The 25,370-nt window shown below is 47.9% G+C and overlaps 1 protein-coding gene across 1 annotated transcript; it reads right to left on the reverse strand.

The window, feature by feature from the left end:
* Window positions 1–1,247: 1,247 nt before the first annotated feature.
* LOC129135175 (alpha-2-macroglobulin-like protein 1) lies at window positions 1,248–24,200 on the reverse strand. Its single transcript, XM_077174128.1, has 35 exons — window positions 23,855–24,200; window positions 23,112–23,295; window positions 21,967–22,129; window positions 21,554–21,611; window positions 19,974–20,152; window positions 19,281–19,365; window positions 18,360–18,474; window positions 17,913–18,027; window positions 17,404–17,513; window positions 16,703–16,870; window positions 16,160–16,390; window positions 15,703–15,766; window positions 14,791–14,936; window positions 13,663–13,812; window positions 13,182–13,298; window positions 12,493–12,640; window positions 11,949–12,060; window positions 10,473–10,698; window positions 9,845–9,971; window positions 9,437–9,558; window positions 8,895–8,949; window positions 8,090–8,173; window positions 7,519–7,695; window positions 7,277–7,358; window positions 6,784–6,940; window positions 6,520–6,594; window positions 5,227–5,389; window positions 4,355–4,572; window positions 3,957–4,172; window positions 3,350–3,474; window positions 2,898–2,988; window positions 2,387–2,455; window positions 2,064–2,166; window positions 1,930–1,971; window positions 1,248–1,562 (listed from the first exon to the last, which is right to left on the reverse strand). Exons 1-34 carry the CDS (start codon window positions 23,911–23,913, stop codon window positions 1,931–1,933), a joined length of 4,335 nt encoding a protein of 1,444 aa, XP_077030243.1. The 5' UTR covers window positions 23,914–24,200; the 3' UTR covers window positions 1,248–1,562; window position 1,930.
* Between the last annotated feature and the right edge of the window lie 1,170 nt (window positions 24,201–25,370).

The following is a 25,370-nucleotide window of genomic DNA, read 5'->3' on the forward strand; positions in this document are numbered from 1 at the left end:
CAGCAAGGACAGAGTTTGCCAGTGGTAAAGGCAAGGGAGAGAGAAGACATTTGCAAAGAAAGCAGAAATATTTGCAAAGTGTTTTTAAAAAGTTTCAAAGAAAGTAAATAAAAATTCTGTTCTGCAGTGTTGAGATCTGCATTGCTCATGGACTACTGAGGAAATTGAATAAAGAGAGGAGGAAAAGCACCTGTTTAAACAAAGGTGCAACATCAGCTCAGCCACTTCTGGTGCTCCACAAAGGTATTGCTACCATCCAGCTGCTGATGCTTTCATTCTAGCCCTGTTAAACTGCACATGAAGCACAGAGCAGGCTGTCAGCAGCCTGCGTTGCTGGCACATCTCCTCAGTGTGTTCGCTCTCAAACAAACAAACTTGAAATGCTCATGTCTTTGTCTCACAGATAGGACTTGCTGAGTCTTCAGGATTACTCTGGAGCATGATAGTTAAAATTTAAACACGCTTTCCAAATCCCTCCCTTTAAACCACCACAAATCCCAGCAGGACAGGGAGAGCTTTCAGGGCTGTAACCAAATCCTGACCCTCAACCCTCACCTGTCTTCCAGCCCTTCCACTCTTAAGCCTGCCTTTGCACTTAACCATCACACTCTCAGAGCCAGCTCCAGGGAAGGTCTGTGGAGAGTCACCTGTTTATACAGAGACTTGTCACTGTCAACCTAAAAGATCTGTGATCACCAGCACTTAAATCGTGAGGTTTGATTTTAAAAAGCAGTGGTAGATGTTGAATTTTCATTTACTCTTTGCTTGTTGAATTGCCTGTCCAGCTCCTTGTAATGGGGCAAAGACCCTGCTCACTTTCCTCACTCATTAGCAGGGGGTTTAGCCCTAAGGCACCACCCCTTCCTGACAACTCATGTTTGACTTGTCCTGTGCAAGATCCAGCTCCATGGGAGGTGCAGAAACTAAAATCAGTCTCTTTCTGCTTTCTATTTTTTTCATACACAGCAGGGTAGATTTACATCCACATAAAGTGCACCAGCAGCCAAGTCCTTATGGCTCAGCTACATCTGTGTGCAGGAGATGATGCCCAGTGGGATCAGTCTCCATGCAGGACTAGGAGTCCTCACCCCATACTGATGGCTGCACAACACTGCTGGAGGAGAATCCAGTGCTGGAGGAAATGAATGCCAGTGACACAGCTGAGATACAGAGCTTGCCTCTGCTCACTCTTCCCAGGTAAAGGCTGTCACAGAGTCCAAACACACACCACAGTGGCCAGATTTGTGATTTGTATTTTATTTTCATCTTTTTGCAAGCAAGAAAATCCCTGGATTAAAACAATCAGAGTTAATCAGACACACAAAAAAAAATTCACTAGGTAATGGCTGTCAGGATGAGCAGCATAGCTTAGGCTGGAGCTAGTCCTGAAATCCAGCCTCAGATGTGTCCCAGCACCAAAATCCCAAGCCTGAGATGTGACTTTCCAGGTGTTTCATTATACCAGGAGCAATAACGCAGCAGCCCCACTGTCCTAAGGCATCTTGCATTAGTGAGATCCCTGTGAGCTGAAGCAGTGGACAGTAAGGAAGCAGTCCAAGTCCCTGGAGAAATGAGAGCAGAAGAGAGAGTAACCCAGAGAGCAAATAATATGACCCAAATTATTAATTTGGGATGCTAACAGCTAGGGAGCACAGGCTCTCACTGAGGACTCTAAAGGAAAGGGGTTTTTTGTTTGATCCACTATCTTTGTGTTACTTCAGCCCCTCCCCAGACAGAGAAACTCTCCATACCCAAATATAATAAGCTGAAACTAGTACCATGAATTCTGCTTAGGGAGTTTCAGATACAGTCCTAGATGAAGGGAACATGCTGAATCAGAGATACACAGGGCTCCAGCAGGACACAGAGAAGTGGAGGGGGTGCACAGGAAGGTCTGTACAGGGGACTGAGGTGGGGATTTGCACCTACCTCAGATGCAGAAGACATTATAGTCAGCCAGGGCCTGCTCCTCTGCAACAGAAGAGGAGAGATCTAAGTTATCCTTGCACAGAGCCAAGTGCAGACACCCAGGCAGCCCTGGCACCCCATGGCTGCACACTGACCTGGGCTGTAGTAGTCATAGACCTTGACATGGCCTGGCTTCAGGTTGGTCACCTCAATCTCCTGCTCTAGATGCAGGACATATGTGTCAGAGATATGGCTCAGCTGGGGAAGAAAATAAATGACAGTTCACTTATGGGCTGTTCTTTTTATTCCTCACCTGAATTTGATCCTACTAATTGACAATAGCAAGTCTGTAGACTCAAACATTGGACTTCAAGATGAATCTTGAGTATACTGATCTGCTAGCCCCAGTCCTGGATTCTCCCAAAAATTTGGGCATTGCTCTCCACTCCTTCAGGTTCTCTACCAGCACAGACATTACCTTGTCCAAGTAGATGGCAACACCTCCTTGTGTTTTCTCAGTTCTTCTCACAGAGTGTCCATGCTGCAGCTAGGACAGGAGAGAGGAGAAAGCATTTAGTTTTATCTTTTGAAAGGAAAGTGTGAGATATCCCGACAAGGTTTATCTGAGTTGGCAGATTCTCATGCACTCACTTCAAAATGTATTTTGGACTCTTATCTCTTCAGGCTGATCTCCCTGCAGGGCCACTCAGCTCCTGCAAACCCCAAGGACAAGAGCCTAGGGCACTTAGCTGACAGGGGAATGCTAAGCTGATTGGGTCAGAAGTATCACCCTCCTCAAGACTCACAGAAACAGCTAACAGTATGTGTTCAAGTTTGTTGTGTGGCAGAGAGGAAGGGATGGTAAGATTGCTCAAGGAAGAGACAGGCAACACCTTCCCTATACAACCTTCCCATACAGCCTCCCCCTCTCCTTGGGCACAGATGGTCCCACTGACACCACTTGCCCACCCTGATTCCACAAGTCTTACAGACATCCCAGATCCTGGAGCCAGGGCAAATCCAGTCGGTAGGGACACCTCCAGAATCACCATGTTGGAAGTGGATTTCTTCCCATTGTACCTGGGGGAGAAGATGAAAAAGAGAGTCTCTGGGGAGAACATTAAAAAGAGAATCTCTCCCAGCTTTCCTTTCCCTTTACCAGCAGTCCCTGTGTGCAGTGCCCTGAGCCAGGCAGCCCAGCCAGGGCTGGGGACAGGCAGTCACTGCTCCCTCTCACAGGATGCAGAAGATGGGGCTGCACTGCTCTGAGCATCCCCAGTCTGAGCTGACTACTGCACACCTCTCTCAGCAAGAGCCAAGGCTCTGCATCCTCCCTCCTGCTGAAACTGCCCGGTGCCTCCACTGCAGCCAAGGAGCACCCCTCTGCTCTCCAGCCATGCCCAGCTTTCCTTCCCAAGTGGGATGAGATGTTTAGAGTCACCTGACATTGACATGGACAGTAACAGAGCGTGTATTGTCCTTGGTGCAATTGACAGGCTCAGTTTTCACTTGCAAGGCAAAGGATGTGGAGTCTTGTGGGGAGGGTGTGTTGTACCTCAGCACCATCTGCAGGGAGAGACAAAAAGACAGACTAAAACATTGATAATTAGCTATATATCATCTATGACACCTTTTTTTTCCACTGGCTACTCAACTGCTTGAGATTGGACCCCAGACAGTGAATGGATAAATGATATGCAGTAAGCACACTCGTCCCAGTACCCAAAATAAAGCTCACTCAGATTGGAAACCTTCCATGGGTTCCTTCTCAAACTTTCAGTTGAGACTGTGCAAGTCAGGCACACAGCAGTGGGATTACTATAAAGCATTTTCATCTTCCAGTACTCTTGAGAGCCATGGAAGCATCATGGTCCTCATATTTGGGCATTTTCTGTCTGTTTCCTCCCACACACAGGTTTATTGCATTGGCAGCAGGCTGGGGTTAAAGCACAGTCAATGCACATTTCCTTCCACAGAGGTGCAGCAGAGTTTTGGTTTTGACAATTGAGGGGATGAGGGTGGCCACAGCAAGGTCTGTGGGAACCTACCCGAGTAAAGACACAGCAGCTGCCGTGGGCCTGCACCAAGAACTTGCCCGGGACCTCTGTCAGTGCTGCCTCCTGGACCAGCAGCCGGTTCTGGTAGGAGACTTGGAACTTCTTCCCAAAGCCTCCATGGGACCTCACCCTCACCTCTGCGTCCCCCTGTGTGCTGTGTGTCAGTGCTGCATACTTGGCCAGTGCCTGCAAGGCCACCACTGTGTCCTGGAAAGGAAAACACAATTACGTTTGCATCTCTGACATCCAGAGACACTTGAAACCAGTGTCCTGAGGACTTCCATATCCAAGGACTCCTTTGCCCAAAGCATTTACACTTCCATACATTGTGTACGTATTTTGCAGAGGTTCTTTCTCAAGAAACATCCCCTTCCCTAGCCATGAGTTACCTGTGTTGAGGCAAAGCCTCCATAGGCATTCTGCTGCCTGGTGAGCCAGGCCACAATGCCAGAGGCCATGGTGAGGTCGGACTCTGTGACATTTGGCTTGGAGAGCAGGGCCAGGAGGACGTAGGCTGTCAGCTCCACATCCACAGGCACTGGCTGTGACCAAGGGCTGGTACTGGTTCTGGGCTTGGATGAGGTCTGACTCCAGTGGATCTGCCCATCTGGGAAAGGAAGGTAGCAGAGGGAATCTTGAGGGATGTCAGGGAAGAACTCCTGTGGCCTAGCCTCCTAGACACAGTGGCTTGTGTCTGCAGAGATCATTGGGTAAACACCTTTTGGCGGTTTTTTTTTTTTTTTCATATCACCAGGGCAGCTGAAAATCAATGTATTTTGCAATACCTAAAATTCCATATTCCAAACCAAGGTGATATGCAAAAACTAATATGGCAATAATGTGCATATGCATTACCTCCCAGTTGTCCAAATTCTGTATTGCCTTGTTTGCCAAGTCCACTAACAACCTGGTACTAGTCAGCTGTCCACTGGCCAGCCCTGAGGGTCAGGGACTAACAAGACATGGGGCACTTTACTTTCCTCTCTGGCATTTTGCAGTCCTGCACAAGAATGCCCAAGTCTCCCAAAACCAAACCTCCGCTTCAGGTGCCAGAAAAGGGCAAGAGATCTGAAGGAAATCAGCACCCCCACCACAGTGTTGGCAGCACACACCATGAGCTCATTCAGTGGATGTCTAAAAGCTCTCCTTGGTGAAGGGCCTGGAGGGTGAGACTGTGCTCCTCCCAGCTGCACCTTACCAAGGGCTCAGAAAGGTCACCTGTCCCTTCTCTAGCGTTCCCCTGGCTCCAAGGCCCCCGTACCTGCTCTGATTGCCTTTTGGTCAAGCACGTTGAGGAGCTCTTGTGTGCGCTGGGAGTCCTTAGCCAGGGCGAAGGTGTAGGCCAGCAGGGCCTGGGTGTAAGGGCTGGCAGCCTTGGGCAGGGCAGGAGCGATGCAGCCCAGAGCCCTGCGCACCACCGAGCTCTGCAGGCGAGAGGGACACGCTGCTGGTCACACACAAACCCCTGGGACTCGAGCAGGAGCATGCACACATTTCTGTGCCAGCCCAGAAAGCACCTTGTTTATTCACTCCAGTGACTCTGTGCCCGGGCCTGCACTCTCCCTGTCAGCAGTAGCAGCATCTTCAGCCCTTGGTGGAAGGTGCTTGACAGACCTCTCCCCTGAGCTGGTTTTGGGCTTCAGCCATGCTCTCTAATGAAATGAGCACAGCTGAAGCTCCTTACTTTCCTGAGGGAGTAACACCACCATGTCTTACTTTCCCAGGCCAAACACAACAACAGCAAAACCACACAACTGCTAATGAGTACACACAGCTTGCTGAGCAGGGTGACTGTGTTTAATTCACCTTCACAGTGAATAATTGTACTATGGTGAAAAAGGGGTGACCTGAAGGACATCTATTGCCAGAAAGAAGTTTAATTTCCATCTGTCTTCCCTTTTTTTGCCTAAGGCCACTGCTTTCTGTTCCACTGAAAAGCATTGCTTTTTCACTTACTTTTCTGACTTCCAGAGAGCTTCACTTCTCAATGTCTACAATTGTGTTTCTCCATCAAGTTAATTGGTTTTTTATTTGCCTGTGCCACAGCCTAGTGACTAGCTACAATCCTTAGCACTTGTAAGAGCTCCCTCTTATTGTCATTACTTAACCATGCAGTTACAGCTGCCCTACAGCACTCCCTTCCCAGACTTCTGCTTTATTTGTGAATCTCAACCGTATTAGGAATTACATTATGTCTATTTACTTGACTGTGGGAGCAGCTCCACCCACCTCATGATCAGCCTTCAGCTGGGTAGGACGAGCAAGGGCATGGAAGGAGTGGGAATTAACAGCTCATTCCTGGGAAATGGCCAACACTGTATCTAGCCATGAAGTCCAGTGGTTCCCAGTAGTTGAACCTCACTTTCTCCCTGCCAGGGACGTCGTACTCAAAGGGAGAGTTTTTCCTGAGAAGCTGTAAAATCTTCCTCACCCACTCAATTACTTTGCCCACAAGTCCCTCCAAGGTGCTCTGATGCCTGCCCCAGTGTTACCACTAAGTTCATTAAGATTCAAATGTTAAGGCAAGAGCATGGCAAAGAATCCCAGGATTTACCTCTGGTGTTGCTCCTGCCTCCAAGTATGCAGCAGTGATGTAGGCAGCCAAGAGGACTTCCCCATCTACACCTCCCTAAAAAAAAAGCATAGACATCCAAAAAGCTGAGAAAATTATTAGGCAAATAATGAAGCTTTTCAGGAGAGTCCCAGGCTTGCTCCCCCTCAAGAAAGCACTACAACACAGGCAAGTGAATTTAAACAATTACCAGCACACTTGGCAAGAACTGCTTGGTGCTGTCCTTCAAGGTGCACTGGCTCCTACCTTCATGAATGTGTGGAAAAGCTGTCCCACGTTTTTGAAGCAACCACTGGGAAGCTGGTGGAATTCCAGCCAGCTGAGAGCAGCCTGGATAATCCGGTTGTCCAGGTAAATGTATGGCTTGGCTTGAACAAAGCATTTAACCACAAATGCAGTCAGCCTGATTGAGGAGAACAGAAAAAAAGGCATGAAAGAAGGAAGAGAGAATCAGAGAGAGGTGGAGTGCAAGAAAGAGCAGGAGAAATTAGTGGAAAGAAATAATCTAAGCAGAAGTTGAGGAAAAAAAGTGGGAGTTTGAAACTGGCGCATCTCTCTTTACCTATTGTGCTATTTCTAATGTGCTGGTTCAAGATCAATTCATCACCAGGACTGGGGTGCCCCAGTCCACAAAGCTTCTAGAACACTTTGGATCCAATAGGACAGCAAGGATTTCACGCTGTCCACCTCCTGGCTGTCAGAGAGCAGGTAGACAGCAGGGAGAGAGCCCAGGGCTTACCAAGTATTACCATACTCATCCTTGGTACCAAATTCACTGTAGGAGCCATCAGGATGCTGATACTGCAGCTGTATCTGGTACCCTGGGAAGCAGGATAGGACATGAGTGCTCACAATGGTATTTGCAATGAAGTCACTGTGCAGGAATGGGGTGGTTGAGTGCTCCAGGTGGAAGGGGAGAGGGAACCTGGTACGTTGGCCACAGGGGAAGGCAGAGGGGCAGGGTGGCTCTGTTGCACTCACCATTGCGCAGGAATCCTGCTGCCCTGGCCTTGATCTCAGGGCTCAGCTGCCTCGTCTTCTCCAGGTACTGCAGCACATAGACAACGGGGGCAAACAGCACCATGTTCTGCTCCCCACAGCCGTGGGGCAGCTGCACCAGGTGGTCCAGGTTCTGCAGTGCCAGCCCCATGAGGTCCCCTGAGACAAAACATAAGCACCCTGACCACCTCCTAGGCAGTAAGAGTCACCTCCTCCTACCTGTGACCATTCTCAGCAGTGCACCAAGCAAGGCAGGCCCAGCACAGCAGTGTGGGGACACCTCTGTCCAGCCACCTTATCAATTCCACTGTGCTCCTCATATGAGCTGTACACATTCCCATCCTGGCAAGGAAGCTCATCAACACAACACTCTCTCCCTTGCTGCGTGTTTTACGTTGTCAGTAATAAGGAAACACAGCCACACACAGGAGAAGAACAAGGCAGTGGAGCCTTGGAAAACTCAGAAGTGGTGTGTGGGGAAATTTGGGCTTTCCTTGGGCTAAACTCAGAGATATGGGGTTTGCAAGGGTACCACCATAGCTTAACTCCTTACCAGTGACTGAGACGGTGGCTCTGACTGAACCTTCAACCACATTTAGAGGCAGCACCAGGGACACAGACTCCTCTGCTGGATTCCCTGACACCAGTCAGGTAAGGTGTGGGGAGAACAAAAAGAAATAGATTCTGATGAAAAAAAGCCTTCAAAACCCCAGAAACTGTTCAAGGCTGTCTTGAACTTCCCATTTTTCTGTCACAGAGGCTGTAAATCACTTCCAAAATCTATGTCCCATTCTGCCCCTAATTTCCTGCATCTACCTCATGGTAACTGTGCTGTCCTAACACCCCTCTTTATAAAGAAGTTGTGAGAGGATTTTCTCCTGGAAATCCTCAGGGGTCAAAGTCACCTATTTTTCTCTACAGAAGTTACTCCATCTCATTTAAGATTTCAGTTGCAGTTTTGTCTCCTCAATGCTCCTCATGCTCTCAAAATCAGCTGGTATGATGGCCCCATCATACACCATAAAATTCAAGTCAGGAACAGCAATCCTAAGCCATGACCTCCAGCCTCGCCATGTTCAGTAGTGTGGTTTTATTTGCACAGGTGAAAAAGGCCTCAAGCTGTCACCTTAGTGCCAGGGATATGGATGGTTAAAGAGCAGACCTCCCCACATCCCTGCCTAGGAGAAAGCCCTAGCTGGCACCGCAATTAGAGTACGCTTCTGTAGCTTCATCATGCAGACAGAGAAAATTGTTCAACAAGTTTCCACTTGTTGAACTATTCTGGGTTGAATACCCAGAAGGTGGTTAGACAGGAAGAGGGGGATGAACAGGGTGAAAGAAGAAAGCAATCCATCTACCTTTTTCAGGACACAGGATGGAGCTGTGAGCCTTTTCTACCAACACTCCCTCTGGCTGTTGGAGCACATAAAAGTAGCATTTTAATGAGCACCCAGGAGAGAAACGGGATTACAAGTGGATTAGAAGAAGGTATGTTCAGAATCCTGGTTCAGGGTGGACAGTCAGCTGGAGTATCATCGTTTTCACACAAAAATACAAACTACTTTCAACCATTTTCACTTCAGATCAGAAACCAGCATGCATTTTCAGAGTATCCTAAATTCTGAATATCTGTGAAAATGGTGCCGTAAGATTCAGCAGAGAACTCAGGAGGCAAGGACATAAAAGAGTGTTTAAAGTTTCCCGTGGTATGAAGCGAAGGACATCCCTTTACCTTCTATATCCATCAACCCTCACAGCTGAGCCCAGCTCAGGCCCTGAGATGATAATTGCACATTTTGAATAGCATTTTGAATAGTAACTCCCAAAATTAACATGCACAAAATCTGGGAATGGCACAAAGCCTACTTTGAGGCTTAGGTAACAGAAGAGCTTGACTGACCCGGACTTGAATGAGCTTGGTGATCGTGTCTTTCTGTCCTTGTCTTGGGACAAATGGTGTCTCCTCACCACAGAGCTCTTTGGAGGCCACAGCCTCTGTGCTGAGGGTGATGTTCACGAGCCCTGAAAATAACACACATTTATGTGCATAAGACATTTTCTGAGGAAAGACTTCCTGTTAATACAATAGACATCACCTGCTGACAACAAAAAATTTGATCAGACCCCTATATGTTTCTGTACCTCCTAGCACAGGCTTGTGAGTAACCATGACCATAGGATAGGTGCAAATAAGTACTCTGGTTGGCAGAGCAAACAGCTCCTCACTCTATGTCAGCTCTTACAAAACACCCCCACCTTGGTCCCATCCGTTCCCAATTCCAGGACCCCACCTCCCTGTGCTTCTCACCCAGCTGCTCAGCTGTGACACTCCACTGAAAGGTCTTGGCTTCCCCAGCACACAAGCAGCTGCTGTAGGCACAGCCTTTGCATGGCTTCAGCTGGAAGTGTGCAGACTCCTCCAGGGTCACTTGGATCTGAAGGGGCAGAAGGGATGGCAGGTGGCAATAAATAAACATCAACAATACAAAAAGGAAGCCGACAGAGGGTAGAAGCAGGGCACAGCCTGAGAGGAATACACACAGATTGTTTGACTAGCCAGGGATCAGGTTGGGAAAGCTAAAGACCTGGCATCCTGGCCAGGGTTATCAAGGGCAACAAGTGTGTCTATGTTTGTGCTTGGGATTGTCCCAACCCACGTGCAGGACCTTGCACTTGGCCTTGCTGAACTTCATGGGGTTTTCACAGGCCCAACTCTTGAGCATGTCAAGGGTGCTTCCTTATTTCTCTTTTTAAAAGTGGGGGTAATGTTTTGCCTTTTCCAGTCAGAGAGAACGTCACTGAATTGCCATGATTTCTCAAAGGGGATTTGGAACTGGATGATCTTTAAAGTCCCTTCCCCTATGAGTCTACGATCACAGGCCACAGGTGTCAGCCATGTCCTGCTTTCCTTGCAGAGGCTATCAGGGCTCACCTACCCTCATGCATTGCTGCAGGTTGTTGGAGACTGTGGCCTTCAAGTTGAAGGTCTCACCCTGGACCACAGAAGATGGCAGTGGCAGCTCCACAAGAAAGGGCTTGGAAACAATCAGCCGGGAGGCTGGAGCAAACCCAAAGCCGTTCCGTCCCGTGCAGAACATTCCTGCTTTCCATTCTGTGATGGCGTCAGGCACAGTGACAGTGATGCTCTTGTTCCCACTGGGGCTGGGGAGAAGTGGACAGCAACAGAAACATTTAATTGAATGATGCCATGCCAGGTGACCTGCTCTGTGTTCTTCTCTGCAGAGCATCCCATCCCCTCACCTCAGCCCAACCCCTACTGAACTTGCAGCCCTTGCAGGGTTACAAGTCCTTGTAGAAGTGGGGACCCCATCTCAGGTGCTTCTACTGACTGAATACTTGGGTCAATAGGGTACATGGCTGCAAGATGTCATCATTTACAAGCAGCACTTGCCCTTTGCACATCTAAAAATGACTTACAGATGTCAGCAGTCTTATTTTTCTGGCCTAGAAATGGAGAACCAGAAACCAGAAACCAAGAGAGCAACAGGACGAGCAGGAGTAGGGCTTAGCAGATGAGATTGATCCAGCCATTCTCTGTCCTGTGAGACACTGACAGCTTAAAGCCCAGCATGAGGGCAGGGCAGAGACTTGTCCTGTGCACACATCACAGCTTTTGAGAGGAGCAGACTGTTCTGCAGCTGCCACCACAGCCAACACAAAGAGCAGATACAGCTAAAGGTGCTGATTTTATTCAGCTTATTTCACCATGCATGTACAGGAAGGCAACACACACAACACAGAAAATTTTGGTGGCTCAGTTCATGTTGGTAAACAAGTCACAGAGGAAATATCTGCTGCTAGGGGTGAAGAGACAGATGTATCTGTAAGGACAGTGGAAGTGGGAGAGGGCAGATGTTGATAGGAAATATACTCAGGATCTGGCCTGAGCATAATTCAGTCTTCAGAGGACACACAAGAAAATCTTCAAGTCTCAGATGAAAAATCTCCAAAAGCTCTCTCAGTAGGCCCTGTGTACACAGTGAACCTTTCTCACAGGACACAATTTTCAGTCCTGTGAAAGACTTCTATGGACATCAGCTCCCCCTGGATACCAGGATACATCTGCGAGCACATTTTGGGAAATGCAAGCCTCCAGGACTACCAAAAGCAGAGTATAGGCAGTAAACTAAGCTTGTTGGCTGCTCCTCATGCTTTTCTATCTTCCTGTGCCAGCCACCTCTCATGGATGACCAGCACTCCTAGTAGAGGAAAATGCATTTAATGAATACACCAACTCCAGCAATGAACAGCCTACAGGTATGAGCCCCATGATGTATGTCCTTAATAAGTGTCTTGCACAGCTGCCTCTGATCTAAACTCAGCTGCATCTCTTGCCTCTCCCAGCCACATAAAATGACCCAGACTAAACCCCCACTGCTCAGTTTACTCACCCCACGGCATACAAATCCCACAGCCAGGTTTGGTGAAAATGCTTGTGTGCTTTCTCTTCAGCTGCAGAAAAAGGTGGAAACATAGTGGGCTGATAGGTTGATGTCAGATGCTCTGTTGGAAGCAACAAAGACCTATAGTCACCATAGGGTCCTCAGGTCCTGGTTAAGAGCAGAGGAGCTCCAGCAGAGCTCAGGCTGCAGCAATTGCAGTCAGCTCTTGGGAAACATGGCAACAGAACAAAATGTGCTGTCCCAAATTTTAAAATCCCTTGCCTCATTTCAAATGTCAGAGGTGCTTTAGGGTTTACTTGCACATGGAGGCACCATAGGACAGGCAACATTTCCCTCACTCCAGAGATAAAACCTGGGATCAGACATCCCACTAACATCCCTCACATTAGCACAACAGGTTTAGGGACAGGAAACCCTCTTCCTCCTCCATTTGCACTTACAGCAAGTGCTGCCTCTTGGCTCAAATCCAGGACTGCTTTCACATGAAAGACTAAGCCTCCCATGTAAGAAGAAAAAGCTGTCAAATGCTTACTGTTATACAGTTTATGGGGCTGGGCAAACGTCAACATGGGCCTGGAAATAAATATTCCTTTTCCCCGTAGCATAGTTGTCAATGGAGTGGTTTGGCATACTCTGGGTTTCTTGATATTGGTGTTGGACATAATTTTCAACCCCATTTCCTGTAGGAAAAAATTAATCACCAGAAGATTGTCCTCTCTTCTCTGCCCTCTGCCCTTGTGCCTTCCTGTCCCCTCATGCAGTGGGGCCTGGCTGTCCTCTATATTCTCTTGCTTCATTTTAAGAAGGAATAATTCAGATCCCCCGCAATGGGCAAACAAGCTCTTCTAAGGTAATTCATCTGGCCTGAGTCAGCCAAATTTATTCCTTTCAAACATATGGTCATTTGGGTACTATGCCTTCTCTGCCTGCAGGGTGCAATTGCTCATGCTATGAAGATTAAACAAATTGTGTGAAATCCAATTAAAGTAATGAATAATCCTTGGCATCCTGAGTCACACAACCCAAGCGTGGCAACCACACAATGATTTTTCCTTATACATTTCAAATCACCTATTCAAATAACAAGTGAGTTACAAGGGCTTAAACTGCACCTGTTCACTGTCCTGTCTGCAGCAGCATCCCTTGGATATTGGTAAAGTCAGGGCCCACATTTCCCTCAGTTCATGAATTATCTCAACCCACCAAATCAACCATTTTTACCCTGAATGCTGTAAACACATCAGGCTCATCGGAATTTGGGAGCCCACATGAACGATCATCTTCAGACACTTGGTGAGGATACCTGGCATTATAAACAGATGGGAACAGCCCATAGATCTGAGAAAGCAAAGGGAAAAAAATCAGTGCAAATTAAACCTGGCATTCCCTTCCTCTCCCGCATCCAAGGCCTGTTTGAGTTGCTTCTGGCTACTTTACATGAACATGTGCCAGAAAGCCCAGGATCGCTGTCACTCTTCCTGGGCTCTCCTCTGAGAGTGCCAGCACAGAAGCTGTTTTACCACCGAGTGAGGCTCAACATCTTCCTTAATCCCTAATCCCTACCCATCCACACTGGGAGCGCTGCCGATCCCTCCAGGCCGTGATTTCAATTTTCCTGGAGTTAAATTCTGCACAGGTGCAGTGGCCTCCCTCCCACATGGCGTCAGGAGGGAAGGGAAAAAGTCAGAGCAGGCTCACTCACCGAGTGGCTGCTCAGTTCTTTTCCTGGCTTCATCCAAAAGGCACTTGGATCCACAGCCCAGACAGCACACATGGAGCCAGGAGCTGCCTGCAGGCGGAGGCCAACCTGTGAGCCAGGAAGAGTCTCTGGCGTGGAGAAGCTCAGCTCCACCTGGACGGGAAGAATGCAGGCAATGCCTGAGTGACATTTCTAAGGGTGGTCACCCACCACTTCCCAAGCAGGGAAGGGACCTACATGAAGAGAGAGTTTTCAAGGACCTGCCTTGAATAGGCAGCCAAGGAACCTCCCAAGGACCCCCAGGAGGTATTTTAAAAAGACAACACTGAGGTTCTAACAGGAAAGATGCCAGAGGGGGAGCCTTCAGTGTGCACATGGAGACATTCCCGTGTCAGAGCACAGCTCTCTCTTCTTTACCCAGCAAACCAGCCAGCCATGGTCACACACCTCACAGCTGTCTTATGAAGCCCCTTCTTCTGGGGCCCCAGATCAAAAATAAGCCTAGTCCTTATCTCCAGGCTCTTTGTGGGATTGGCCTCAGTTTCCTGAAACTCCTCCTGCTCTTGATTGAATCTGACTGTCTATGGCAGACAAGCAGCTGTGGAGCTGTGGAGCTGTGCAGCAGGGGTAATGCCCTCTCAGAAATTCACCTTTGGAGTGCAAGACACAGCCAAGAAAGCAGATTGCCAAGGATGTCACAATGACCAGATGCACTCAGCCCTTTCTGGATGGCCAGTAAAATCCACTTCTTCCATCATCCACTTTCAGATGCCATCCCAATACCACATACTAGCAATTCTAATTGCTGCAGCAGCAGAGCAGCCCTGAGCTCTCCTGAGAACCACACAAATGATCTGTGCTGGGCTGGATTATCTATGATCCTACCAGGCTGCAGTTGCCCATGGAGACAGACAGCAACTCTCTGCCTTTCCCAAACATTGCAGCAGCCCCCACAATGCTGAGCATACACTTTCTCCAAACATCACAGCACACCTCACCAGTCACAAACTGCAGTTCCTGTGACAGCATCACACACAGTGTCAGCCACACACAGCAACACAGCTCTCCTTTCATTGCAGCAGACACGTCCCTGCTCACACATTTAGTCACAGCCTCAGACACAAACCCTACCTTGTTTCTGAAACACGTGGAGACACTAAAGATGGCAGAATCAGCAATGATTTTTCCATTAGGGAAGATGACATAAACAACAAGTCTTGGAGCTGGGGCATAGATCAAGCTGAACGTAAGAGGGATGGAGAAGGAGCCTTCCAGCACTAGATGGAGAAGAGAGGGAATAAGAGGAAGTGGATTTGATAGCGAAAATAGAATCTGATCATCTTTACCATTCTGCATGTGCCTGTTTAAATCCTTTCCTCCTTTACTGAAGTCTTTCAAGACCAACAAGATTTCTGGAGACTGCTGGAACAATCAGCACATCTCTGGATCTGGTATTCAAGACCAGCAAAAGACTTTTCTGTTTATTGCCTTGGGGACATGAAACAGTACTTTGGAGTTCAAGTTTGGCTCCACAAAGAGTGAGATTCTCAGATATCTTTCAAAGCATCCTCTCACCCAACATCTCCCATCCCATCACCAACAGAGAGATGACCTTATCCCAGAATACTTATAATTTAGGAATCAAAAAACAAGAGCTGGAGAAATAGGCAACAGTGGGTCAACAGATACCAAAATTATAAAATGTGGCATCCTAATCACCCAGATTATTTGGAGACACAGTTGCTATGGAGAGTAAGACTGCAGTTTCGTGCTGCTTGCAGGAGAAGTAGAAAAAGGAGACTTGAAGACAACAGAGGCTGTCAGATCAAAATGGGCTGGGAAATGCTGAGTATTCTTCTCTTGGTACAAAGCAGGAGGGCAAAGGGAACATGAAATCTGGAAAGGCACAGGGCTCTGACACAGCACACAAGTGGTGAGCCACCCCTGCATTGCAGGGAGGCTTAACACCACTTGTCCCAATAAGAGGGGATGCCACAGACCACTGAGTGCTTGCTATGACATGATACTGGGGAGTGCACTTACTTCTTGGCAGCCCAACCCAAACAGTCTGCTGACCTGCATGGACTATCCCTCTTTTCCCTGTGACCTAGAGAAGGACACAGAAAGGGATGGTCACATAGTCACATAGCCTTTGAGATCAATAAGAAACCCTGAAATTAAATTGAGATATTAAATGGGGGCTGGGGGAGGAATATTAGCTTTATTTGCTCTCAGTTAGTATGGAGAGCTCAGAGACGAAGTGGGGGGAGGACAGGTAAGGCCAATACCTGCCCTGCACCTCTGCAGAGCCTAAAATAAAGGTTCTGCCTTTGTTGCTATTTGTTTCTGCAGTACCAGAATCAAAACCAGTTCCATGATGACTGGAGGAACTCCCTGTCCTGGCCTGAGCCAAGACTATCAAATATCAGCCTTGAACCTCTAAGAGATGCTGATTTTGGGCCTTCAGCTGTCACCCACTAGTGCTTTCCCAGAAACTCACAAAGTAGGAGAAAATGACACGCTTGGGCCCATGTTCCAGGTCTTCCTCATAAATTTTGAAGTCCACCTGGACAGACTGTGTTTTACCACAGGGCATTGTCTCTGGCACACGGACGATAGAGAGGAAGCTCCTGCTGGTGCTGTAGAATGGATGGATGAAATAGGAGGCTCGTTGGTAACTCAAGTCAGCTGTCCCAGGCTCTCTGTCTGAATCTTGATGCAGCACACTTGCCTGGTGAGACAAAAAAACAAACCAGTTAGTTTCTCTAGTTAAACAATTTGGCTGCAAATCACCTTTGTTAGACAATCTGAGCAATGCCAATGACAACTCTCTCTGTGGAGAGCTCGTGAGGAAAGCAACCAGGACCTGGAGAATAAGCTCTCAGAGAGAGAGGCAAGATCTCAGCCAAGATCTAGAACATGCTGAGGTGTTTCAGGTTGAGTTACTCTCCCTTGGGAAGGAACAAGGAAGATGTTTGTGGGACAGTATACAGCTCTAACATGCAGACATACCCTTGCCACAAGACCACCCTTCCTCTCTTACCTCCAGGGAGGCCAAGGTCCTGTTCCAGGCAGAGGTATCCAGGCTAAATGAAACTGTTCCAGAGTCCCCAGTGATGTACTTCTGCCTAAATTGCTGCTCAGCACAGTTTACTACAAGGAGAACTTCTTTGTTCTTCAGTGCTTTGCCTTGGTAATCAATTACTTTAATCTGAGAATATCATGGGGAGCAAGAGAAGTGCAGAAGAATCTAATTAGCAGACAGAATCTCTGGTTTCCCCAAGTCAGGAGCAGTGTTTCCAAAGACAGCAAGATCACTCTTTCAGTCACTAATAATTTTTTCAACACTGCCACTGCTCCTGTCATATTACCACTTGCACTACCATGTTCATTCACAGAATCACAGAATGGGTAAGGTTGGAAGGGATCACAGTGGGTCATCTGGTCCAACCTCCAGTGCTCTCCACTCCTTCACAGCAGAAGACTTCCTGGCTGCTGAAATTCCAGATGTTTGGGTTTGCTACCCCCCCATATTAGAGCCCATAGCTGCTCTCCCTCATGGGTTATTTGGTAAATGGCAGTCTTGGGTGTTATTGTGACACTGGACAATTCCAGAGTTTTGTTTCTGGGAGTTGTTTGTGCCCTCCCAAGCCCCTGACTAGAGATGGGGTCAGAAAAGACAGTAAGTAAAGGTTATTGTGAAATATTGCTCACACTTTCCCCTTCAAAGAAACTTGGAATTACCTTTCCTCTGTATATCTGTCCAGGGTGGTAGTAAGAATTCACATCATCAAACAAGGCCATCCCGCCAATCCTGGAGATGAGTAATTTGTGGGAAGCATTGACCTGTATCTCTGAATGAAAGCAGCAAGACAGAAACATGAGAGAGGGAACAAGAAAGCCAAGCACTCCTCAGCAATTTCCCTGCAGAGTGACCCACTGGTAATAGGGATAGACAAGCTCAGCTGCACACACATTTCACATTCCACTGGTGATCTGCCCAAGATTCTGAGGATCTGGTCTTTCTCCCACTTAACTGCTAGCTTTTAGAGAGCCTCAGCACCTGACACCACACTCAGAGTGAGTGTGTCACGCCATCAAGAGCCGCTGTCTCTATCTGCAAGGTTACATAGCAGGCCCCAGTGGGCTCAGAAGGCTCAGATCCCTTGCTAGCCTGAAAGTCTCCAGTGCTTTTGGTCAGATTAGCACATCTTCACCTGCATCCTCCCAGGCAGCAGAAACCCCAGAGTTACCTGAGGCATCCTCCACCAGCGAGGCCTCTGCAGCTATGCTGTCCCGATAGTAGCGAAAGTCTCGGCTGAAGGAGGACAGACTCACGTTTGTGGAGAAGCAGCCGGCCTCATCTGTCTGAAAGTACAGGGAGGAGAAACAAGCTCTGAGAGAGGCACTTGCATTAGAAGTTATGGAAGAGGCAGAGGAACAGTGGCACGAAATCCCTGCTGTCGGGGTGCTTTTCCTTTTGGCATTGCAGCCCAGGATGTGGAGCAGGCACATGATGAGCCCAGTCACAATCATCAGGCACAGCTGCTGAGAGGCAGCACCAGTAGCAGTGGCCAAGCAGCCAAAAAAATGTGTTAACATTGCTGTTACTTCAACTAAAAGACTCAGCAGCCTCATGTTACCCTGAGGCTGAGCACAAATGCCCCTGAACACAGCTCAGCTCTTCCTAAGCATCTCACCTGGTTGCTGAATTTGTAACAGAGATCGGGTTTGGAAGCACTGGGCAGGAACGGGGCTATCTTCTGACAAAGGCTCACGTGAACCATCCCCTGGACGCTTTTCCCACGAGTGTATCTGTTTGGGGGAGCAGGGGAAGGAAGAGACAGTCACACAGGGTGGGAGAACACATGGCTTGCTTTGCACAGCCCCAGAGACCTCTCCCTGCTGGATACTCACACTCTCACACAGGAGTGGCAGCCACAGAGTAGGCCCAGGAGTCCTGACCCAGCAAGCAGGGTCAGCACATGGCTGTGCAGTGATAGGAGATGAAGGGCTTTATGATATAATTAGCACCAAACTAAATTATTTTGGGTAACTAGAGTGTTGTAACTATATATCAGCATCACCTGCAAGAACCCCAGGATGTGCTGAAGCCATTCATCATCTTATGACCAGAAACACGGGTGATTTAGAAAGTGCCTTCTATTAAAAAATCACCTTTACATGGGGCTAACTGTAGCGCTGTCCTTGGATTATACCTGGGGCAATTCCTTTTTTCCTCCCTCTAGTTTCCACTTAAGCATAATCTGGAAAAGCTTCCCATCATTTCCCATGAGTTTATTCTTCAGGGAGATGAACACCACATGTCTGTCATGTCCTGTCCCACAAACAGTTGCTTGTCAAAGGGTAGGCTGTTCCCCCAGGTTTTGTGTGTGGAGATTTGTGGAGTGTTTTTAGAAAAGGGGCATTAGAGTATCAGAATGATAGTTACAGGAATGCTTTGTGTTGCCTCAGGGTGCAAACAGCTGCCATGGAAGGTTCTGGCTTCCTGTGACTGAAGTGTAGTAAACTTGCCCTTTGGCTTCTCATGGTTTCCCATCCAGCTTGTGCACATCAGGCCAGAAATGAGCACAGGTCCATCCCTCCAGTCAGATCCTCACCTGCCACATACCCGGAGCGGGAAGGTTGTCTCTAGTGCATAAATCTGATTTGGGGCCTCAAAGATCACTTCAAATTTTGGCAGCACTGGAAGGGAAAAACAGAGAACTGTAGGAAACACGGGCCAGGGACAGCCTTCACAAAGAATTAACATAAAGGCAGACAATGGTGGAATAAGGGACAGGAATGGAGAAGGAAGGTGGTAAGAAGGGAAAGGAAAGATTTTCCATGTATCTTTAACAGATTTGTGTGTAGGCCCTGGATGATTTGCTCCTTCCCAAACTAAAACCAAACACGCCCATGTCCCTGGTACTTCTGACAGCTATTTTCAATGAGAGAAGGCTGGCCTCCCAATACAGCTGATTAGGGAATGAAAGTGAAGTGAGAGGCCACTGGACTTCATATTCTCTGGAAAAGTCCATCCTAAACTGCCTTGTTTTATCTGACTCTGGCATCCATAGGAATCAGCTGCATCAAAAGTCTGAGGCCATGCACAACACTCTTCCCACACGCTAAGCCAAGGTCCCAAAGCAATCTCCTCTCCTGAGGCTCTCCTGAGCCTCAGCTCAGACTCTTTTCTATGACTACAACTTTTGCTCCTGGGATGGTTATGGAGGAATAAACACCCTGCTTCCTGGGCCAGGAGTGCAGGGTGCTGTCAGGAGCTCGGACAAACCCTGCGTGCTCTCTCATACCGCGCTCCTTGACGGAGAAGCTGCCGTAGGCGCTGGCGCTGGCGCTGGTGACGTTGATGACGTACGTTCCCAGCAGGGGCTCCTCACTCAGCTGGAAAGACAGGTCTGCAATGCCATCCTGAGGGACCACCTTCTGCCACTGCTCTATCTGGTTGTTCTTAGGGTCCTGCACCCACAAGAAAGAGGGAGTTGTTCCAGCATCTCGTTGATCCCCATCCCATAGAAACTGAGCTTCAGGATTTCAGTGTTGTAGACTACCAGGTTCTATAGCTAAGGAAATGAGGTTTGGTGTAGACTGATCAGGAAATTTTGAAGACATCATAATGCTCAGATTCTGCTCCCAGCATCTGAGCCTCCTTCTGCACTTATTTAAAGTCTGATTTTAAGCAAAGATTCTTCACAGTTGTAACTTTCTTTCATAAGAATCTAAGTTTTCTATTTATTGTCTTGCAAGTCTAGAATAACAGATTTCTACTGAAGTGCCTGGGAGCATAACCTCAAAGAGGTGCATAAAAAAGAAGCGGAAAGGAGTATGTTAGTTTAAAAATTTAACATACAACAACAACAAAAAAACAAAGAAGATCTACTATTCCACTCAGAGGTCTGTAAAATCTTCCAGAAACTGAATATGTACAGCACAGTGAAACTACTGCCATCTCCATTACTCTAACACAAGATTTCAACATCACTTACCAGGAGAAACAGGGAAATCTGGGGAGGAAAAAATGCAAAAACATTAAAAGAGAGAAACATATGCCAGCACCACACACAAGGTACTTCAGACTCAGGACTCTCTCTGAAGGATGTCCAAAGTGATTTGGAAACGTAAGAGCATTGGCAACAATACAAAGTAAAACAAATGCCACAAAAAAAAAGGGAGAAATACCAGGTGGGTTCATTATAGTAAGGTGTGAAGAAAAGGAAAGGAAAAACTAATCTGGAGGTCACACAGTACGTACTAATGACTTCCTGACAGAAAAACCCAGAGGTCACTACCCAAACAAACCTAGTTCTGGTTCAGGTGTGGTCTTAGGAGGATTACAGAGGTATAGGATCACATAATTTGGAATGACCCTCTGGAGGCCACCTAATCCAACATCCTGCTGAAACATGTCTTCCTGAGCAGATTGCTCATAGCCTTCTCCAGCTGAGTTCTGAACATCTCCAATGATTAAAATTCCTTTTCTGGACACATTTCCACATTGTTGCAATCAAAAAGTTTGTCCTAAAAATGTCTAACCAGCACTTTCCAAATTCCATCTTCTAGGGTGCAGGTTAAAAGCACCCTTCCCCACAAGAAGGAAAACCTGATTTACAACCTGTTCACTCCCCCTGTGACACCATCACATCAGGAATCAATATGTCCCGTACTTGCAGCTGCCTGACCATTCTACCAAGAAGGGCAAGAGACATGCACACCTCTGCCATCTCCCTGGCAGCTACTATTGCCCTCTGCATACTCATAAAACCTGCCAGGGATGAATGTGGAAAAGCTGGAGCATTGGCAGATGAGCAGGGTGGAAGGGAGGTAGGATGCATGCATGGTACAAGGCAGCCTCTCCCACAGCCCCCAGGACACTCTTACCGAATCATTGAGTGCAAGGAATTCCTCATCCAGAGTCACAATGCGAAATTTCACTGAGGAAGGAAATCAGGGAATATGTTATCAGATCTCAGTTTTTCCCTACAGACCCCTGTTCCATGTGCTTCCCCAGCTCCTGCCTCCATTCTAGACACACTTGTGGTAACGTCTGATGCAAACATTCCCACATGGAAGGTTCCATGGACATGGTTATCATTATCTACTGCCTCCTGCAACTCCACAGCCATCACAAACCAGACATTACAAACATTGAGAACACCATTCAGCAAGAGATGTGGTCTCAAAGCCTTCTGCTAGGGTTGTTCATGCATTGCAGGGCATCACAGTCTTTCCACATGGTGCAACCAGCAAAAAGCCTGGGACCCTCAGCTGCTCCCATTTGCATCTCACCTGTCTCCCCTGGTTCATAGATGGGCTTGTCTGTTTGGATGATGGTGCCATTCCTGGACTTGCAGATCAGGACCTTTTTCTGCTCCTCAACATTGACCCCATCTCCTGTGATGGTCAGTTTTACAGTGGCAACCTCCTCTGTGCCATCAGCTGGAGGGGCAACCTGCAGAGACAGAGAGAGGAGAGCACACAGGCCCCAGGTAATCTTCTGACAGTAAAGAGGAACAACTCACTGGTTCCCTCCCACTGTGCCAGGAGGGAGCAATCAGCAACAACCTCTGAAACCAGATCACATCCAGATCTCACACAGTCCCACATGAGCAGCAGGAGGCCCTGCATGCCATGGAATCTGTTCTTTATCCCACTGGTGACAAGCAAGCACCTGACACTTTTGAGTTTTCAGACTTGTTCAGGAAGATGGGCAGATGACAGAAAGGTGAGAGATGGTAGCAGATAATCAAAAGAGAGAGATCAAGCAGTTACACAGCCTCAAATGCTAGACTTTCAGAGCTACCCAGCACTTACAAGAAATCCAAAGTAGAAAACACAACCAGAAAGACTCTGGATGCCAAAGACCCCAGCAGCCTCAGCACAGAATATACAGTATAACAAAAGGGGTATTGCTTAGACATGTCTGCCTTATCCCAGACCTTTGCTAAGTTCTCACCAACAATAAATAACCTCTAAGATGCTGTTTAGAAAAACAAGAATATTCATTTCCATCCAACTAGTCTTCAGTAGCTCCCAAGAGCTGAGTTGCTGCCTGATTTCAGGTACTACAGAAACTGCAGTATGTCCTGCAAGATTTCCCCAAGCTTTAGCTGTGAACCTGCACAAGTCCTTCAGGAAGAGCTAAAGCTGCTTCATCTGGTCTGTAATGGAGGAGAGGGACACAGGTGGTATCCAGAACTCTGGCAGATTTTAACAAATGTAAATTTCATTTTAAAATTCGATTCAGAAAGGAAATTCAGTGCTAACCAAGAGGCTGTGTTGGGCTGTGCATCCCTGGACACCACCCATTCCCCTTCCTGAAAGGCTCACACCAGGACAAAGTAGACCCCAGCTATGTCACCCCTTGTGAGGGAGTAATACAAGCAATTTCCAGAAAGGAAAATCAGTGATGGCATCTGCCTAGGGTGGCTCACCCAGAACTTAGTGCACAAGAAAGTCTTCTTCTTCTGGATGGTTTCTTGCATTAAGAGCTCCCGTCCTGCAGAGCGCTCCAAGGCCAGATTCACTTGAATTTTTGCTTCATGACAGGTGATGTGGAGGCAGGCAACCTGGGTGGATGGGTACCGGAGAGCTGCAGGGATCACCACCAGGTAATGTCTGTGGTGGGGGACACAGCAGAGGTGGTATCAGTCTGAGGTCTCAAGAGGTGTAAGAAAGCTGTCCTGCTGTGGCCCACTACTGCTGAATCCTGTAGCAATGTGCCATGGCTTCCCTCAGCATTCAAAACCAACAGTGAGCCCAGCAAAGCAGTTGCTTCACTGAAACTTGAGAAATAGTTTCTGTTTGATTAGGTTAAGTATAGCCCTATAATCTTTTTCAAACCCCTTATCCAGTCATCTCCTGAACTCTCCAAAAACATCCCATGCAGTCTTCAGAAGAGGTGGTTTCATAACCTTGCAGTCTAGACACCAATTATTTGATCTGCATTGCAACTGCAGAGCAAACATCTCTGGGCCTAAGGTCTGACCTAGAAGACCCCATAAAGCTTGCATTGACCTGCAGGAGTCAAACTAAGGCATGGGAGGCAAGGTGTATGCCTCAGCTACTCCCTGGGGTGACCTGATAGAGCAGGAAGCATGAGAGTTGATGGCATGGGATGTAGTCCATCTAGCTAGACTGATGAAAGAGACTGAAACAGGAGTTCAGCATCACTCACAGTTGGTGAGAAGCAGCTGCAGCATGGAACAGAAGGCTCAGGAGGATGGCTATCCTCATCCTGGGGGCTCTTGCAGCCCAGTCTCAAGTGGCTCTCTTCCTCTGAAATCTCTGAGGCTGTTTATAGGGGGGGCAATTTCTTTCTAGCACAGCCTAAATGAAGAGGTGGGATGTGGGGAGGAGCCAGCCTCTCCCCACCTCTCCCTGTCTCCTGAGATTCCACACAGCAGCTGTAAGGATGAGTGCACTGTGCCAAGTGCCCCTTAGCCAATAGCAGCCACTCTGGCTGCCAGCCACCAGTTCAGAACATCCCCTCCTGCAAGGCTGCCGTGGGGACACCTGACCAAATGGACTTCTCACAGCAAGAAAACAGTGAGAACTTTGCTGACCAGTGACCCAGGCCAGGTCCTGATCACTTGTCACTTGCATCCCTTTGTTTCAGCAGGAGATGGATTGCTGCTGTGCAGCCTGCAGCAAGAGCTGCCCCCTGCACACAGCAGTGTCCTCACTGGGGACAGAGCTCAGGAGCACTGGATCAGATTAGGGGGGTTGTGGATCTCCTCAGCCTGTCTGGCTTGAGAATGGATCAAATCCTTCCATGAGCATAAGGAAGCAGCACTGCCACCAGCCAGCAACCACTAATGAGCTAATGACTTTTCTTTCCCTGCACACCACGAGGAAAAGGGAAACAAATACTGGCCCACAGAGGTCTCCACCAAGACCCATTAGTCATGGCATCATCTGCAAGGGGGGAGCCTCAGGAACAGCTTCCATTTCTTCATTATTCTGGGTCTGAAAGGTCTGGCATCCAGGGATACAGCCTTTTGGTTCTGCTTTTGAACCTGAGGGTCGGGTTAAAACTCATAAATTAAATATGTGGGACGTCTTGTAAGCACTGATGGCAGCCTGTACAGTGGATAGTCAATTGTCCTGGTTAACCAGTTTGGCCTCCAGAAAAGCACAGTCACCACATAAAGTGCGTGCTGTGAGCAGTCCACAAACTTCATCTGAGTCTTATGTGAGACAGCCTGAGCTGAGATGTACAAGGGACTGTCCTAATAATACAGGCAGCTACAGTTCTGTGCCTGGAAATATTTCCCAGTGCTGTTTAACAGTGCCAATGCAGCCTAAGCTTTCCACACCTGCGTCCCAAGACTATGTTATTCAAGCAATCAGTGGGGATCTCTTCACCTGGCAAAAACAGCAGGATACACAGAAATGTTCAGCTAACTCAGGAGCCCTGCTCCCAAGGCTCTCCACAGTCTGTTCCCAGATGGAATTGGGAAGACTGACATGCATCATGAGGGCTGCACATTATGTACAGGATGTTAGTGCTAACTAGTATTGCCTTTGTCTCAAGTGAACATCTCACTGTTCAGTTGATTGAGATAACTGGCCAGAGGCTGATAGAAGTCAGCTCTGAGTTGGTCTAAATCACTGTTAGGCTCCTTGGCAAGGGAGACTAGACACTTTTTATTTAGAAGAACGCATTCTCCCCATTCTTGTCTCTTTGTATC

Source organism: Agelaius phoeniceus, chromosome 2 (assembly GCF_051311805.1).
Source record: "Agelaius phoeniceus isolate bAgePho1 chromosome 2, bAgePho1.hap1, whole genome shotgun sequence".
Lineage (NCBI taxonomy): Eukaryota > Metazoa > Chordata > Aves > Passeriformes > Icteridae > Agelaius > Agelaius phoeniceus.

Excerpts from the sequence above, each read along its gene's own strand:
- LOC129135175 (XM_077174128.1), bottom strand. The coding sequence starts at position 23,913 with ATGAGGATAGCCATCCTCCTGAGCCTTCTGTTCCATGCTGCAGCTGCT. Across the intron at positions 9,559-9,844 it reads TGTCACAGCTGAGCAGCTGG|GGCTCGTGAACATCACCCTC; the intron begins GTGAGAAGCACA and ends TGTTATTTTCAG. Across the intron at positions 3,475-3,956 it reads GCTGCTGTGTCTTTACTCGG|ATGGTGCTGAGGTACAACAC; the intron begins GTAGGTTCCCAC and ends CTCTCCCTGCAG.